Below are 19,480 nucleotides of genomic sequence, written 5' to 3'. Positions count from 1 at the left end.
TTAAGTATACATCATGATAGTGTTTGTTGTAGGCTTTTTAATTTATACTTACATTATTTTTTTATATACAGTGGGGAGAACAAGTATTTGATACACTGCCGATTTTGCAGGATTTCCTTCTTACAAAGCATGTAGAGGTCTGTAATTTTTATCATAGGTACACTTCAACTGTGAGAGAGGGAATCTAAAAATCTAAAATCCAGAAAATCACATTGTATGATTTTTAAATAATTAATTTGCATTTTATTGCATGACAAGTATTTGATCACCTACCAACCAGTAAGAATTCCGGCTCTAACAGACCTGTTAGTTTTTCTTTAAGAAGCCCTCTTGTTCTCCACTCATTACCTGTATTAACTGCACCTGTTTGAACTCGTTACCTGTATAAAAGACACCTGTCCACACACTCAATCAAACAGACTCCAACCTCTCCACAATGGCCAAGACCAGAGAGCTGTGTAAGTACATCAGGGATAAAACTGTAGACCTGCACAAGGCTGGGATGGGCTACAGGACAATAGGCAAGCAGCTTGGTGAGAAGGCAACCACTGTTGGCGCAATTATTAGAAAATGGAAGAAGTTCAAGATGACGGTCAATCTCCCTCGGTCTGGGGCACCATGCAAGATCTCACCTCGTGGGGCATCAATGATCATGAGGAAGGTGAGGGATCAGCCCAGAACTACACGGCAGGACCTGGTCAATGACCTGAAGAGAGCTGGGACCACAGTCTCAAAGAAAACCATTAGTAACACACTACGCCGTCATGGATTAAAATCCTGCAGTGCACGCAAGGTCCTCCTGCTCAAGCCAGCGCATGTCCAGACCCGTCTGAAGTTTGCCAATGACCGTCTGGATGATCCAGAGGAGGAACGGGAGAAGGTCATGTGGTCTGATGAGACAAAAATAGAGCTTTTTGGTCTAAACTCCACTCGCCGTGTTTGGAGGAAGAAGAAGGATGAGTACAACCCCAAGAACACCACCCCAACCGTGAAGCATGGAGGTGAAAACATCATTCCTTGGGGATGCTTTTCTGCAAAGGGGACAGGACGACTGCACCGTATTGAGGGGAGGATGGATGGGGCCATGTATCGCGAGATCTTGGCCAACAACCTCCTTCCCTCAGTAAGAGCATTGGAGATGGGTCGTGGCTGGGTCTTCCAGCATAACAATGACCCGAAACAGCTCAATGGTGTTTTAAGCCCCCAATGGCTCCTTAGAGGCAGCTAACCCTACCCTCAACCTTAAACCTACCCATCCCCTAGCTGCCTGAAAGGCGCCGTTGGGGGCTTAAAACACCAAACACCCCCGAAACACACAGCCAGGGCAACTAAGGAGTGGCTCCGTAAGAAGCATCTCAAGGTCCTGGAGTGGCCTAGCCAGTCTCCAGACCTGAACCCAATAGAAAATCTTTGGAGGGAGCTGAAAGTCCGTATTTCCCAGCGACAGCCCTGAAACCTGAAGGATCTGGAGAAGGTCTGTATGGAGGAGTGGACCAAAATCCCAAAATCCAGAACTACAGGAAACGTATGATCTTTGTAATTGCAAAAAAAGGTTTCTGTACCAAATATTAAGTTCTGCTTTTCTGATGTATCAAATACTTATGTCATGCAATAAAATGCAAATGAATTACTTAAAAATCATACAATGTGATTTTCTGGATTTTTGTTTTAGATTCTGTCACTCACAGTTGAAGTGTACCTATGAAAAAAATTACAGACTTCTTCTACATGCTTTGTAAGTGGGAAAACCTGTAAAATCGGCAGTGTATCAAATACTTGTTCTCCCCACTGTATAAAATATTATTTTCAGTCACTTCATTACAGCACATCGAATGTTTTGTATTATGTGTATGAGCCCTCTGGTACTGTTCTGGTACAATGAAATAGTTGTACTATATTTTAGTTTGATAATGTTTTTTATTTAATGGTACTAAATTATATTTATGCAGTAGTTATAATCCATTTATTCACTTTTTGAGCATGGACCCTAAAAATTTAATTTCCTAAACTGTCATAAGTTTGGTCTCTTTTTAAAGACGACACTTGGCAGATTATTGCTAAAGTAAAAAAAAAAAAAAAAAAAAAAGGTGAACTTGAAAAAGTTATAGGCCTAAAATGTAAAATGTTTTGTTATGAAAAATGCACAAAAATATCACTTATCACACACTGTTTATATTTAGGAATTTTCCAAAATGTTGATATGTCAAAAACATCAAAAATAGCTCTCAGTAAGAATTTGTTTGTGTGCAATACCAAACGTCTCCAATAGATGAAATTCGTCTCCCATTAATTTCCGATGCGGTCACGAACAATTCAAAGTGTCTGTGACTATTTTTTTCAGGACCATTTAACCTTTTCGAGTCATGTCCATGAGTGTGTTCACACAACGAGTGCCAAACCCTTTACCAAGTTTCGTACCATTCCGATAAAGTAAATAAATAAATGAAAAGGTTTGGGAATCCGGCAGGGGCCGCTAGAGGTACATTTGGATTTTAATGGAATATTTCTTGGCATCAGCGCCTTTTTTGAATAAATTTAGACGCATTGGTCCGTCTTTTATAACAAAGCGCTAAATTTTATGGAAGCAGGTGGTCTGTAGACAATACAAAGATGGCTTTTGCTCAAGATCGTGTTAATAGTTTGTGTTTTTCTCCACCTGTGGGTGTGTGATGGAAAAAATATTTGTCTTTCATATATTCAGTATAATGCTGCTGAAAGCCTAATATGTCAGTGTATTTGTTTCTGAAGTCTTTCATGTATTCAGCGACCCAGGCTGCTTGAACTGGGTGTCATGTGGCGGAAAACAATTGTGGGTTGTTGATTTTGGTTTAACACTAGCTGACATCCTGCCAGATGAAAAGAAGAGGCGAGGGAAACCGGACCTGCCAGATAACCCTAAACAAATCGTCATCCCTAACATCCAGGGAAAAAGGAGGGACCAGAGCCCTGGCTCCTAATGTCCTGCTGCTGTTGCTGTGGACTACACAGGATTTCTGCTGTCACTCCATACAGATTTCATATTCGATTGCTTGAGGATTATCGCGTTTGAGCTTTGGACGCATGAGGTCATGAATTCGGCGGAACAGACCATCACATGGTTGATAACGCTGGGTGTCCTGGAATCACCCAAAAAGACACTATCGGATCCTGAAGGCTTTTTACAGGCATCTCTCAGAGATGGAGTGGTTTTGTGTAAACTACTGGAACGACTGCGACCCGGTACAGTTTATACGGTAAGCTGTTAATGTGCTCATTCGAGTAAATATTACAGTTACACAAAAACACCAATTGTATTTGTCTTCGCGCGCGCGTTTTGTGTTCACCGCACGCGCTGTGATGAACCAGTGTACGTTTGTACAATAAAATACTACTGTTTTTATTATTATTTATATCACCTATGAGAGAAAGGGGGTCAATAGAAACTATGTAAAGAAGTCCTCTTGTTATCTGCGGTGACAAGAGATTACAGGAATAATGAACGCACGTGATGTGTGGCAGAAAATACATCAACGGAAATTAACCTTGGGATTCGTCCATACGAGTCGTCCGCCATTGACTCTGTCAGAGAGAAAGATTATTATCTTATTATTATTTTCTTTATATACTTACTAAATGTTCAGATTTTCTAAACCATTTATAATGTTGTTTTAATGCTTTGGCAATACATTTATTTTTTTTGTCATGTCAGTAAAGCTGAATTGAGAGAGAGAGAGAGAGAGAGAGAGAGAGAGAGAGAGAGGAAACGACGATGTCCGGTTTGTGAAAGAATTCTTTTAGGTTGGATCTTTTCAGCGAATCGTTCACGAATCTGATTCTTTGAATCGAGCCGTATAATTCGGACATGTCCAAGAACTGACGAGTGAACAAATAATACGCAAACATGTCTAAAATATTTTTTCAAATTATTCATATATTTTTTCCTAAATATTTATATTAACACGTGTCGGTGTGGAACACGGTGGAGATTTTTAATTATAAACAGAAATCTGATCATTGGATTTCATTTGAGCACATTTCAACAATAATACATTCTCGTTGAGCATCCTTATTTTTGCAGGTTAGTTTTTTCACATTGATATAAATGATTAAGTGGTTGTATTTAAATTAATAATTCAAAAACGTTTTGTGAATTATATATCAACCACAGTCTTGACAGACAGTGTGGTAAATGTATCCTACAAGCGATACAATCTTCGATGCTGACATTGCAGTAATCGTATGACTTAAGACTGTGATAAACTCTGGGAATATGTAATATTGCACTAAAATGTTCAGTGCTATTGTTGAAAACGTTCTGTTGTATAAACAATAAGTCGCATAGTTACAGGCAGCCCATCATGAAGAAGATGTTAGACTTTGCTCTGACAGGTCAGGTAATGTTCGCCTGTGCCAACATGCCCCTCTCACTGAACCCAACCGCAAGCTATTAGAGCACGTCATTTCCGCTATTCCTCCGCCAACTTCCCTGTGGAGAATAAGTGGCTTTTTGCTGGAGCGGGGCGATGATCTGTGATATAAACAAATGGCGTAATCGCATACGTTTTTGTTTACTTCTTGACAAACCTTTTTAAAAGTACGGCTCGTGAGAGGATTGACCTGTTCGCTTCATTTTCAGATCTACCAGGACCCGAGGAAGGACGAGTGTTTGAGTAATATCAGAGAGTTTGTGAAAGGCTGTGCAGTATATCAAGTAGAGGTGAGTGTTGCATGATGTTTGGTCATTTCATTTGCATGCTCTCATGTATATTTCTGTTATTGATTCAGTGACTTTGTGTGGTTTGAAGTAAATCAGGTCGCCAGACTGAGTCAGCTGTAGTTGAGAACAGACTAATCCTTTGTGTTTTGGTTTTAGAGTTATTACTACATTGGTTACAGTGGTATTTAGTGTTATTGTGGTATCTTATTTTTTTAACCATGACAATTCCTTAAATGATTTATGCAACATTGTATTAATGTTCTTTCTGCAGAGCAATGTCTCATTTGTAGATGTCCAGGAAGCTTGCTGTACTTTTGTGTTTACTGACAGCTGTGAACAGTCAAGCTGTTGAAGACAGATTTAATTAAAAAGAAATAAATAAACATTAAAATAAAAATCATTAGCAATAAATTATTTAAAAGCGCAGAGTGACCGGCAGTACTCATGTTTTATTGTTAAGGACGTGAATGAGAATTAATTGAGTTAAAATTACACACAAATGCGACAAATTCCAGAAACAGAAAATAATGTACATGCCTTAGTTTATTCACAATATGCTGATTTACCTGTACATATGAAATATTTGTTCAGAATAAAGCAAGAATGTGGACCTTAATCTGAAAATGATGTGCTTGTCAATCAAGTCACTTTGAGTTGAATAGCGCTTTTCTCCATACACATTGTTTCAGAGGAGCTTTACAGAATATCATGATGTTAATATTTATAATATCTTCATTATTATAGTCAGATTTAACAGATCAGAGCTGGGTGATAATATAGTTTACATTTTGTAAAGATTTTCTGTAGAGTAAATATATCGCTTTACGTTAGTGTGCTGTATGTTTGAGGATAGAGTTGGATGTACTGTATGTCCATAAACATATTGCTGTCCGATAATATAGTTTAAATGTTGCAACCAAATAAACAATCAAGCTGTAGCTTTATTTGCTATATAGTAGCTGTACTTGATTGTACTGTATTTATGCAGATCAAGTTGGATATATCCAATTTATTTGTAGAGCTGTGCAATAATATACTTTACATTTTGCAACGGAAACATGATCTTAGTGAATCTGTTGTAAACAGCGACTGCTGAATTACATTCGTAAATAGTCCAATTTTTATCTGAGTTTAAAATTTCATAATGGACACTTTCCCTTCAGTAATTTACAGGGTGTAGCCAATTGTTAATGGATGTTGCTTCTGGCAATTCTCAATTCCAGGTAAAATTTAACCAGAGTCGTCCAGACTTGTTTATCAAGATAAGGGCTTTGCTGAAAATTGCAGTGTATTGTAACAAAAATATCAGTGTTGATATACTATAACAGTTCATATGTTTGTAAACATGGCGTTCTGGCAGCTCATTCTTCACGCTAATCCACTAGGTGTTGGTGTGAGATTGGATCAGATCCCTCACCCACACGCTGTTATTTTATTGGATTTTTGAAGCAGTGCTGTTGTTGAACCTATTTTTATGCCTGAATGTTGGATTCATATCCAGCTCTGCCCATTTTGTCCTGCAGCTCTCTATGTCTGCACAGGCGACGGCACGTCTTTTCTTGAAAAAGCGTGCCATACAGAGCACAGTATGCAGCCATAAATTATTCACATTACAGTGCAATCACATGACCTTTGATTTACTGCAATGCCCGGAGTCTTGCACTGGCTATGTAATGCATTTCTTTCAGATATAATAACATGTTAGTTTCATGACGCTTTTCTCAACGACTGCTACTCTGTTAGTTAAAGCTGTTTTGAATCTTTGAATGTTATATATTTTTTTGTCACTCTTGAGTGTTTTTAGGAAAGCCGACAGTAATTTTTCTGTGTTTGTCAAGTCCCGTTCACACCAAGAACGAAAACTATATTAGCCTCCACACACCAGCGGAGATAGTTAATTAATTTAATTATTTCGTCCATTAGATCGAAAGATCTGAAAAAGCTTTACATTGGTGAACACGACTGGAGGCAGAAAAATATACGTAGAGCATCAGCTTTTGTTTCTGCTCTGATATCTGCAAGACCACGCCGAACGCTGCGAGTGTGTGTTAGAAATCAGGAATGGTGAGAGAACATTGTGCTTGGTATGTTTTTCGTCTTCAAACCAAACTTGTGTCTACTAATGCGCTTTCCATAATGTTGAGAGGCTGCTCACTGCAGAGCCATGGGTGGAGTGTGAAGTCCAGCTCCCCTCTCTGGATGTAATTTGGGCGTAATGGGCGGAGCTAGAAGGTCCAACCACACCCTAACAATAACCCAAATCCCTCCACCCATTAGATCCACAGAGGTGAAGCTGGACTAGGTTAAGCTCAACTCATGACATCCAGAGAGGAAGAGCATTTAGCTCTGCAGTGAGTACCACTTGATAATAGGTGTGTTTGGCTTGATGCAGTACTGCGCAGACCGATCGATGTACGATATACGGATCCGTCTGCTCTCTCATCGCATATGATGTCATACACCGAACGGTCTGCGCAGCGCCGCTTCAAGTCAAACACACCTTTCGTTTATGGAACGATTAATCGCAACAAAACCGCACGCGATTTGCGATTGTCAGTGGAGTGCGGCTGATCGGTAGTAAATACTGCTCTATCTGAACGCCAGAGGGCGCTCTCACGCAAACACGCTAAATATGCCTCGCCGCAGAAGTACAATAACAGCGCATCATTCCAGGAAATCCCTATCGCTGTATCTGAATAAACCTATGGAATAAACAGAAGATTGAAACGCTTTGATTAAACATGACTTATAAATACATGACTGCTTTATTCTGTGTCAGAAGCACATCATCTCACAGAAGGAGGAGCTCAACTGTCGTTATGAAGTGAGTTTGGAGTAAATGCATGTTATTAAATGTTGTCTGTTGTTGGACAAGAGGTTCATAAATGATTCTCGTGTTTGGAAAGATGTTTGACGCGTGTTGCTTTTTCAAATGCACGTTATAAGTGACTCAAACTCACAGTGCTTTCAGATGGAGCAGCGTTTACTGAGCCGTACATCAATGAGAAACTGCGCATAAAAAATAATCGCAGCCTTTGCGATTTTAAAATCGCGATAAGCCATCTCGATTTAAGTGCGATTACATGGAAAGTGCGATTAATCGTTCAGCCCTAGTTTACGCGTTAGGTCAGACTCAGTAGGCGGAGAGAAGGCGGTATTTTGAGGCTGTTCGAACGCATTCGACCACATGAGCGTTTACACTAAGAAAGTAATCCGGTTGAATGCGTTTTTCGACTACCTCTGGAAGTGGTCGAAAGTGGACAAGCTCAAAACGTTTTAGACCCCCTTTACACCTGTATTTAGCGTCATCCACTTGTGATCTGATCGATCAGAATGCTTCTTAAAGTCTGTTGGATTCTGATATGCTGTCGTTGTTTTTATCATTCATTAGCTGGAAAAATTTGTTCTGAAAGTGATATCGTTTCTCTGTACCTTTATCGCTATAGTTGTGTCAGGACCGTTACCAGAACATATAGAATGAGGGGGCACTTTTTTATGATCTACAAAACAGATAGTCACCAAAACAATAACATCCCGTATTTATTTGGTCTATTAACTAAAATAGACCAAATTCTATATTAAAACAACACCAAAACATAAAATATTAAGTTTCTGATCATAGGCGGAGGGTGAACCAACACCATGAAGATATGCGCTTCCCCTTTACAAATATTTACTAGGCTATCAGTGAAGATGATGCACAATAATGTCTTATTTACATAGCCTAACTGCTTATTATAACGAGAGGATTTGCATGCTCTTAGAACTAATCCACTCACCGCTCAAAACACCGGAGTTTCGCCAATATTCTTTTATTACGGAGAAAACTGATCCTAGACCAGCGTTTATGGACAGCTTTTCACTCTAAAAGCAATCAGAAGCTAATGGAAGCTTGTTTTCGCAACGTAATAAAACATTTTTTCAAAGATAATTGCGAATTTTTCTCACAATTGCGAGTTTATCTCTTATAACACGCAAATCACTGTATATCACACAACTCTGACTTTATAACTTGCAATTTTGAGTTTATATTACGCAGTTCTGAGAAAAATCACCTTTTTTTTTTTAAAACGTGGAAACATTATTTTTAGCAGGCAATTGAATATGAAAATTCGACAAGCCTGTGGCCAGGGGAAAGTAAGCTTTGCGCTCCGATTAGGCACTGCCCCCTAATGCCCCCCCCCCCCCCATCGGGCCTGAGTTGTGTGTTGTGTGTTAGAACGAGTTTTAGAATTATATCTTTATAGTTATTATCGGCCTTTCATGTTTTGCAGCGTGATCGTGTAACTGAGGTCTTTCAGCAAACAGAGGTGCTGTCTGCGTATGTTGCTATGTGCGCCATTTGTTTCTCTCTATGAGTGTTGTTGTGTGGGACGGATATGGCTCTGTGTGTGTGTGTAACTGTGTGTTTCATGAGTGCCAGTGTCTTCGGTTCTTCTAGCCAGCTGTGCGAGGTTCAGACAAGCCCTCTATTGTGGCGAATGGAGTTGTGTGTTTGAATGGGCAGAGCTGCCAGCTCATTAATGGTGTTGTGGGGTTTGGCACAGGCCGGAATGAAGAGAGGCAGGCACTCCACTAAATCTACTTTTTCAAATGGTGTGGCTGGTTTAAAGAGAAAGAGCAGGAGGGAATTTAATTCCACTACAGTGATGGCAGATGATGTAATGTAGACTCAGATGTGTGTGATTGTTGATGGAGCTTGAGTGTTGGGGATTGGACTTAAGACTTGTATCAAGCACTGAATATTAATGAAATGTCTTTGTGTTCATTTGGTTCACCCAATTCATTTGAGCAAATAAACACATTTCTTAATTCAGTGATACAAACTGATGAAAGAAGCTTTATCCTGATAAATTCATCCTTGTGTTAAATAACTGTAAACTGTTTTTAGATTGCTACATTCCCATGGAGCAAAAGTGTCAGATTTAGTTAATTAATGTACACTACCATTCAAAAGTTTGAGGTTGGTGATTTTTTTTTTTTTTTTTTAAAGATAATAATGTGAAATATTATTACAATTCATATATAAATAACTGTTTTCTATTTGAATATATTTTAAAATGTAATTCAGACCTCCCGTGTTGCAAAGCTGAATTTTCATTACTCCAGTCTTTAGTTTCACGTGATCCTTCAGAAATCAGTCTAATATGATGATTTGATGCTCGAGAAACATTTATTATTATTATCAATGTTGACAACAGTTGTGCTGCTTAATATTTTGGAAACCATGATTCTTTTCAGGATTCTTTCATAAATAGAAAGTTCAAAAGAACATTATTTATTCGAAATAGAAATCATTTAAAATGTAAAAAAAAGTATTGTCTTTATTGTCACTTTTGGTCATTTAATGTGTCCTTGCTGAATAAAATTATTATTTTTAAACAACCTTACTGGCCCCAAACTTTTGAACTTTTAAAGCGTAGGCTGTTCGTTTTATGAAATGAAACAAAATCTCTCGTATCAACATAGCAGAAAAATTGTTTTGATAAAGTTACAGGTTACTTTTAAGACAAATTAACCCAAATTACATTCTTAATACATGCTAAATAAATTATCAATCAAGTGTTTCATTGTTGTTTTACATGGAAATATGGAAGTAAAATGGTTTGCAAACAGCATTTAAAAAAAAATAAAAAAAAAAAATATTATATCAAAATATCCTAGCTGGGCACTGGGCAGTGAAGTAAACCATTCATAGGTTGATTTTACCAAAATGTATGGTTTCCTAAATTTTAATAATCATAGTGAAATGCAAACAAGCTGATCAAACTGGAAACATTTTGTGTGTGGACAAAGATCAAGGACCCCATTCCATCTCCATCTTATTACCTTGTATCTTTTGAAGAGTTAAAGTCAAGCTGGTGTCGGATCAGGCCAGTTTTGGGGCAGTTCATTTTGCTCGGGATGAGCTTATGTGTCCAGATGGCCCCGAGAGCAGCAGGTAGTCTGAGAGCCAGAAACCCACACACAAACATTGAGCTTAGCAAAATCACCTTCCCTTCCCATATTCCCTCAGTGAAGCAGACACATTTGATAGAGAATCTTTGTTTAAGTTTCTGCAATGTGCTGACTTGTATTTTATTTGGGAAAGGAAATTCAATTCTGCAGAATATGCACATACGTTTATGAATGATTGTTACTGTTCTGCTGTTTTGCATATGGCCTCCTGATTTCCATATGTAGCATTAAATGACATGCATTACAATCCATCATCTGCTTAAATAATTTAATTTCCTTAAGATTAAGATTACCAGCATGACCTAAGAGTAGCAGATTCTGTACTTTCATTCACGTTTTTGCTTTTAGCATATGTAATCGTGGCATTTTTCTCTCTGCAGGTGTTTGAGGCCAATGACTTGTTTCAGGGCCAGAACTTCTCCAAGGTCTTGAATTGTTTGGTTGCACTCAACAAAGCAACTTCAGGTGAGATATGTCTGAAATGCCTGCATTATAAGAGCTGTCTGACAGGAAGTTTACAAAATGAGTCAATTAATTTATTAGCAGCATTGCCTTGCTGTGTGTGTGTGTGAGAACAGTCATTTTTAAGTGTGTGTGTGCCTACTTAACCATATTTTGGGGACAAATTTGTACCCAGAAGTGAGCTAAATCTGACAAAACATCTCGAAACCTCCTTTTGAGAGGGTACTAGGGATGCACCGATATGAACATTTTGGCCGATACTGATAACCGATAATTCTTTCTGTTACGGTTAGAGCTAGGTTATAGTATTTGACTAGCTGTATATAAAAACAATACATTTCTTTGGAATATCCCTATTTAAATGTGTGTGTGTGTTTTGTTGATCATTATTCTCTGGTTGTAGAGTCCGGTGGAGGGAGTAATTCTGTGTGTTCTCGTCACTCGTCCTCTTTGCGGATCAAGTCCTTTGACTCGTTCAACTGTTCGTCCAATAACAGGAGATCATCCAGACACAAGAACAACCAGTACCGCAGTCTGGTGAGAATCGCAACCACTCCACACACTAATGAAGAATAAAATGCCTTTTCTAAGCTCCTGGAAAACAGACTGAAATCATTTTAAGATTGATTGTCAAAGGTACTGTTCAATTATCTGCGTGCAACATGTTTTTGAGTTGGAAAAACTACATTGCACGCCAGCAAATTGAAACCTCACACAAATATGCTGAATGAGAAACTGTTAGAAATGGCTCTCTGTATTTTCTCCTCTCTTTCTCTCTAGGACATGTCTGAAAACAGTGTCCCTCAGGTGCTGGTGAAAGCTAAGTTTACCTTCCAGCAGACCAATGAGGATGAGTTGTCCTTCAGTAAGGGGGACATCATCCAGGTGATGCGGCAGGAAGATGGCGGCTGGTGGGAGGGGTCTTTCAATGGCAAGAGCGGCTGGTTTCCTAGCAACTATGTCAAAGAGATCAAAGGCTCTGGTTAGTATTTGCCACTTTTAAACCTTTAAAAGTTGAACCCTGACAAATTCTTGTAGGGGAAGACAACAGATATAGGCTCTTGCAAGATCAGACAAGCAAAGTGAACTAGAGGGATTTGTCTTACTCATACTCCTCTCACAGACTGCCAAGAAAAGCAGAAGAGATAAGGGAACTTTCAGAGAATTTCGTAGACCCCATTTCCCTTTCTTCTGTGTCCTAGTGTTAGCATAATATTTTCATAAAAGACCTGCTGAGTATGTGTATGGATCAGAAAATTGCTATGGGCAGCTGCTTGTTAGGCTGTCAACATTTTAGCCAGCTTAAAATATTTGAGTGATATATATATTTTTTTTTATTTGGAGACTCTACGAGGCACTGCGAGTTGAGAATGTAAAATCTGTCCAGGTCCATGCCATTAAAAGGGCGATTAAAGGAGGACTTACGGGCTTAATGAAAATGTGCCAAAAGAGAACTGAATGGCTGCTCTCTGCAAAAGCCAAAACTGAGATTATGTGACCATTGCAGGCTTACTTGGGAAGTATGTGTGCTCATCCATTCCATGTTCAGGTGCTGGACACAATGCAACAACCTAAGAATAAAAAGAGTAATTGGTAGGACGCTTCATCTGAAGACCCGATTGTTCCAAAATTACTCAAATTCTACAAAACTCTGCTGATCTAGTTGTGCTAGTACTTAAGATTGGACCTTTCCCTGCAAACATTTTCATCCCCCCTCCAAAAAAAGCTCTCATTACATTACATAAATAATGTTCTCTGAGGTCCACTTATAATGTTATTAAAGGGATACTCCACTTTAAAATGAAAATTCTGTCATCATATACTCACCCTCATGTTGTTTCAAACCTGTATGAATTTCTTTCTTCTGCTGAACAGAAAGGAAGATATTTAGAAGAATGTCAGTAACCATACAGTTTCTGGTACCATTGACTTCCATAGTAGGAAAAAAATATATACTATGGAAGTAGGCTTGTTGCGATAGTCGGTGTTACCGGTGATACACGGTGTTTAACCCACCTACCGGTCATAGCACTTGACCACCGGCACCGTCCCCATCGTGTTGAAGTTTTAGCCTATAGTAATAAAGCACTTAATTCAGTTAGTGACTACGTGCCTTCGTAATTTAGCGTAAGCGGAACGAGCGCCGCAGTAAAGTAGCAGGTGTCCGATTTCATTTATCATTTGAGGAGAGTGAGGCGAGCTAACTGGCAAAGGATGGCGGAAGATCTGGTTTCAAAGAGAAATGCAAACGTGAGTTTAATTTTTATATTAGTTTTTTTTTTGCACTTAAGTGTCCAGTGATTATTCGGGTAGGCTACCTTATTTAACGAAGTTTTTGATGTTCGTTCGTTTCATATTCGATGGTTGTGCGGTGTTTTTTTTTTTTAGTGATGTCCACAGTAGTCGATTGTCGAGTTTGGGCGCATGATCGTACGTACTAAACCTATGCGCGTGAACTCGACAATCGACTACTGTGGACTTCAACCAAAAACAGGAAGTAAATACAGGTATGTGCGCTGGCTGAATTAACATCACTTTTATTCATATCTTTCACATCTACTGCTGTCAGATTCACCGTGTTCACTCTGAAGGAATCACTCACATGACCTGTGCACTTGTAATGACACATCAAGGATGTTAAGAGGCTAAAAGCAGGTTTAAAACTTGCCCCATTGAAGTCAACAGGGTGCACATTTTAAAAAGAGGATAACACGGTGTAGGCAACACCGATTTTTGTCGTTGTTCTCTGTATTGACAGCACTCCAAATTTACAAAAAAATGAGCTCAATGTTAAAATTGACCGGAGTTCTCCTTTAATGCTGAATAAAAGTATTAATGTCTGTAGGCACTGTATATTTTAAATAACCAGCTCTTACGAAGCCTTATCTCAGTGTATGCATGTTGTAGTATAAACAGAACCTCTGACCCTCGCTCTCCAGTCCAAACATAAATAGCATATACACATCATGATGCCGAACAGATGCTTCCCTCGCATGTATGGGGAAATGGCCTTAATGTGTATTCAACCCAGTTTGAATGGAAATAGTTTAGGATGACATCAGAGTTTGGATATCCAGAGCTGAACAGGAAGGAAACACAATCTAACAACAAAGACAGGAAGTGCAGCGGCCAGAAGACACCATTTCCCTTTTCCTCTGAATATGGCTTCACACTCCAGTTCACTCCACTCTCTGAGCACTTAGTGATCCAGACTCTTTTATTTGATTTACTTGTGGTAAATACATCACTTGTAGTAGACATTAATAGTGTATTGATTTCATATGTAATCTCATAAATGGCTGCAGGCTAGGAACGACATAAGAGTAAATGAATGGATGCTGACAAAATTGGAATTTTGGGTGAATTAGTCCTTTAAAACTAGATTTGCTCAAATCTCTAACTCTAGAAAATGTGATGCTTACCTGATTGCAGCAACTGCCATTTTTATTACAGATATTTTCCATCAATTTCACAGGAAGTGGCGATTTTATTCTCTTGAACACATGGAAAGGAAACTTTATTTGCAAATGTTTTATGCGATATTCCAATTTTGCGCACAAGTTTGGATGAAACGTAGCTAATGATCTGATTGTTCGCATGAGCAAAAGCATGATGAGGAATGTTCAAGCTGATAATGATGATTCCTGGAAGTTCACACATTATGTTACTGAGATCAGTGTAAATGAACCATATGGATTGAAATGTTCAGACTGACGTGAGAGGTATAATGTTTTCCTGTAAACCCACATCTCCCCCTCTAGATATCTAAATCTAATATTGCTGCTCTGACTGCTCACTGCAGGAGAGATGTACTTTAATATCCAATAACAGAAACAAAATGCTTCCAGATGTTGGTCTAAGGTGACCTTCTTACCTTTTGTTCTGTTTTTGCTCTCTTAAACAGACAAACCTGTGTCTCCCAAGTCTGGAACACTGAAGAGTCCGCCCAAGGGCCTTGAGACCACTAACTTTTGCAAGACTTACTATAATGTGGTAAGAGAGATGTGCTGTAGTGTTGCATGTAACGCCTCCCATGTGGAACCAGTTGATTATTTGTGTGCAGAATATTGTATTGCGCCAGTATTTCCCTAACCAAATAGGCAAGTACACCACCAACCCTGACTATACCTGACAGATAAGACTAAGGTTTAAAGATATTAGAAATTATGGAGGCTATCACAATGTGAATAGCTGCATTATGAGTCATTTTTAAAGGGTCAGGTTTTTGGAGTTTGTAACATCCCTATGTCTGTTTATCTGGACTTCCCCAGAGCTGTTTGGACATTGCACTGCACACCCAAAATGTTAGAACAGGGTAATATGATATTAACTATTTTAGACTTAAACTGGAGCGCAATCGACTTAAGTAAATACTATTGGCTAATCCTTCTCTTTCCATTCTTATTGACATTAACATCAATATGCCTATAATAAAGTCAATATATACTGTATATATACTACCATTCAAACATTTGGGGTCAGTAAGATATATTTTTAAAGAAATTAATTCTTCGATTCAGCGAGGATGCAGTAAATTGATCAAAAGTGGCAGTAAAGACATTTATAACGTTACAAAAGATTTCTATTTCGAATAAATTCTATTCTTTCTATCACTGTTTCCAGAAAATATTATGCAGCATAACTGTTTTCAACATTGATAATAATAAGAAATGTTTCTTGAGCCTCAAATCAGAAAATGAGTCTGATTTCTGAAGGATCATGTGATACTGAAGAGTAATGATGCTGAAAATACAGCCTTCCCATATATATATATATATATATATATATATATATATATATATATATATATATATATATATATATATATATATTAGGGCTGTCAAACGATTAATCGCGATTAATCGCATCCAAAATAAAAGTTTGTGTTTACTAGGGTTGGGTATCGGTTGGGTTTTATCCGATACCAGTCACTACTCGGTATTTTTCAAACGGTTCCGGTGCTTAAACGGTTCTTGAAACGGTACTTAAGAAAACGAAACCGCACACACTTTATCAAAAAAATAATACCTCTGTGTGTGTGTGTGTGTGTGTGTGTGTGTGTGTGTGTGTGTGTGTGTGTGTGTGTGTGTGTGATTTTCTGAAAAAGATTTTCTGATTTCTGATTAAATGAAAAAAATGTGCCGTTTAAAAGGCTACTGATGTAGGCGAAAACACTTGAGTTAAGATCAAAATTTTGTCTTCTCATATTATGACTTTTACAAAACAGAGAAATATCTGACACTGGGCAGAAATGTTTAACACACACAGTATAGCCTCATATAAATATACTTGATACTGATATACTTCATACTTAATATGCAAGATTTGCAGTTGGCAGCTGAACTTGAACTTTAGTCAAGTGTGTCAGAGGTTCACTTCATTCACGCACATATGAAACCCTTGCATACACATATACTAAGTAGTCACACATACATGTATACTGCTGAATGCTAAAACTAATACATATGAAATGCACAACGTCACATCTAAAGTCGCTCACGCACACACAAGCAAACACACGAGACACGCGGAACTCTCCGCGCACATACTCATCTGAGACGCGAGCACACACACACACACACACACACACACACACACACAAACTCTCCGTGCACATACTCATCTGAGACACGAGCACACACACACACAAACTCTCCACACACGTAGCCTACTCATGTGAGACGCGAGCACCCACACACACAAACTCGCGCACACACTCATATGAGACGCGAGCACGCACACACAAACTCTCCGCGCACATAATCATAGACGGCGCCTCATAAATAGATAGATCTCCGCAACGTATTGAAGCGCGCGTCCGAGTGAAGACAGTGCAGTGTGCGCGAGCCACAAGAGAAAACACTGTATCCGCGCCACTGATCGCAGCGGCAACGAGCACTTCCATCACTTGATTTAAAAAACACATTTCAGCGTTAGATCGTCTCTTATTTAACAAACGAACTAAATGCTCTGCTGGTTTACTGGAGATGTTTTATTATTGGATCATTCGTGCCGCGAGATGTTTTATAGGGGGCGGTAAAAAACGTCAGGCACCGAAAGTTTCGTTCTTATTCGGTCTGGTTACTACCGTTTACGTCGGAACCGGTTCTCTATTGGAACCGGGTTTCGGTACCCAACCCTAGTGTTTACATAATTTATGTCTGTGTACGGAGTATAATTATTTTCTATATATAAATACACACACGTGCATGTATATATTTAAGAAATATTTGCATGTATATACTGTATATATATTTATATTATATATAATTTATATTATATATAAATATTTTATATATAAATTACACATTTTCTTAAATATATATATGCATGTGTGTGTATTTATATATAGAAAATAATTATACTCCGTACACAGACATAAATTATGTAAACACAAACTTTTATTTTGGATGCGATTAATCGTTTGACAGCCCTAAAATATATATATATATATAATATAATATAATATAATATATATATATATATATATATATATATATATATATATATATATATATGAAAACAGTTCTTTTAAAGTGTAATAATATTTCACAATATTACTGTTTTTAAAAAAAATCGTACTGACTTCTAACTTTTGAATGGTGGTGAATGTTTTAAGTAACGTTGTGCATAAAACAGTGCGTTGCAAGGATATATTCGATTTAAGGGTTAATTTGAAGCAGCGTTTTCGGTTTTCCCAGACTTGGCTTTAGACTAATAATCCTTGAATTTATAGTCATAAGGCTTTAATCTGGGTTTAAAAGCCTTGCCAAACCAGAGTTACTTAAGAGTTAATAATCCAAGTTTAAACACCCACCAGCAGATGCTACTCTGGGTTTGGTCTTGATTTATGTCATTAACTAAGAGATACACAAGTTCAATATCCTGACAATGACAATTCTCCTAATGAATGTAATTTCAGGTCATTTATATGTCTCTCTGCGTGTGCGTCGTTTCCTTTCTCGTGCTCCATTTCCTCCTGCGACGTGTCCCAGCAGCCTCCCTCTGAGCCTCTGCAAACCCAATGAGCCGTTATTAATGTGTGTGTGTGTGTGTGTGTGTGTGTGTGTGTGTGTGTGTGTGTTGGTCAGGCTTTGCCTAAATTGTGCGGACCAAATGTTTCCACAAGGATTGTATAGCTTTACAGAAAATCGTGATGGTAATGTTTATTATCTTCATGTCTTAATAGTCGAATTTATCAGATTAGACATGGGCGATCATATAGTTTACATTTTGCAAAGATACAAGCAACCAAGGAGTTGAGAAATGTTATATACAGTTGTATACATCACTCTACTCAAGGATACTGTATGTATGCGGATAAAGTTATACATACTTACAGTAATGGCCAAAAGTGATGCATGCCAAATTGTGCACATAATTTTTGGCCGGCCTGCCACACAAAAAGAAATGATGAGCACGTGCTAAAAAAGAGAGAGAGAACCAACAAAATATTAATAACTAATTATGTTGTAGTCAAAATTTTTTTTCTGTTAGCTTTTTGGTTTTATATGCATTTTTTGGTAACGCTTTACAATTAGTTAAGGTTAGTTAATTCACTATGACCTAATAACGAGCAAGATATTAGTTACAGTACTTATTCATCTTTGTTCACATTAGTTGTTAAAAATAAAACTGTTCTTTGTTAATTCATGTTCATTAACTAATCTTAACAGATACTTTTGATTTTAATAATGTATTAGTAAATGTTGAGAACATTAACTAAGATTAATAAATGCTTCAGAAATGTTTACTGATGTAGTTAACTAATGTTAATTGTTAACAAATGAAACCTTATTGTAAAGTATTACCATTTTTTGCATAGTAAATAAAACCTGTAGCTGTAGATTGAGGTTTTTTTTTTTTTTACCGAATATTTTTTTCAGATAAATAGCGTAACTTGGTTTATTGTTTTGTTTTTCCGTAATATTTACAAATATTTCTCATATTTTGATGGTTTAATCAAACTTGTAAGGCCATTTAAAAACCAAAAATCACTTTTGGCCACTACTGTATATTTTAAATAAAGAAATTATATAACTTATGTAAACTTTATATAAAGAGCTGGGCAATAAAATTGTTAGATTTTGCAACAAAACAAAAACCGACAGTTAAGATTTGGTATAGAGTATATTGCTTTATGTGAGTGTATTCTATGCAGATGAAGTAGGATAAACTATACATCCAACATTTAATTGTGAAGATCAGTCCACAATCTGCATGAAGAAAATGACTTAAGGCTGGAAAACTCTATACGACTTTTGCTCTGGTTTTTGCAGTCTAGATGAGTCGACAATAGTTGGAAGATCTTGGGCAGCTGGAGTCCATACTGAACGAGTCTGCCCATCCAAAATGCGCTTGGCT

General features: G+C 37.8%; 1 protein-coding gene across 3 annotated transcripts in view; it reads left to right on the top strand.

Moving 5' to 3' along the window:
* The first annotated feature begins 2,563 nt into the window (after positions 1-2,563).
* arhgef7b (Rho guanine nucleotide exchange factor (GEF) 7b) overlaps positions 2,564-19,480 on the top strand; it is a 29,584-nt gene continuing 12,667 nt past the window's right edge. For 2 of the 3 annotated variants that reach the window (XM_079864752.1, XM_079864751.1), the window contains exons 1-6: positions 2,564-3,233; positions 4,616-4,696; positions 11,035-11,119; positions 11,520-11,653; positions 11,897-12,098; positions 15,021-15,109. In XM_079864752.1, the coding sequence (XP_079720878.1) occupies positions 3,069-3,233; positions 4,616-4,696; positions 11,035-11,119; positions 11,520-11,653; positions 11,897-12,098; positions 15,021-15,109 (756 nt within the window). In that variant the 5' untranslated portion in view covers positions 2,564-3,068. Of the gene's footprint in view, positions 3,234-4,474; positions 4,528-4,615; positions 4,697-11,034; positions 11,120-11,519; positions 11,654-11,896; positions 12,099-15,020; positions 15,110-19,480 lie in introns of those variants that run through there. The other variant, XM_079864753.1, reaches the window with a different exon arrangement.

Source organism: Squalius cephalus (assembly GCF_949319135.1).
Source record: "Squalius cephalus genome assembly, chromosome: 2".
Taxonomy (NCBI): Eukaryota; Metazoa; Chordata; class Actinopteri; order Cypriniformes; family Leuciscidae; genus Squalius; species Squalius cephalus.
The sequence above is the reverse complement of the archived record's forward strand: the minus strand, read 5'-3'. Positions and strand labels throughout refer to the sequence as shown.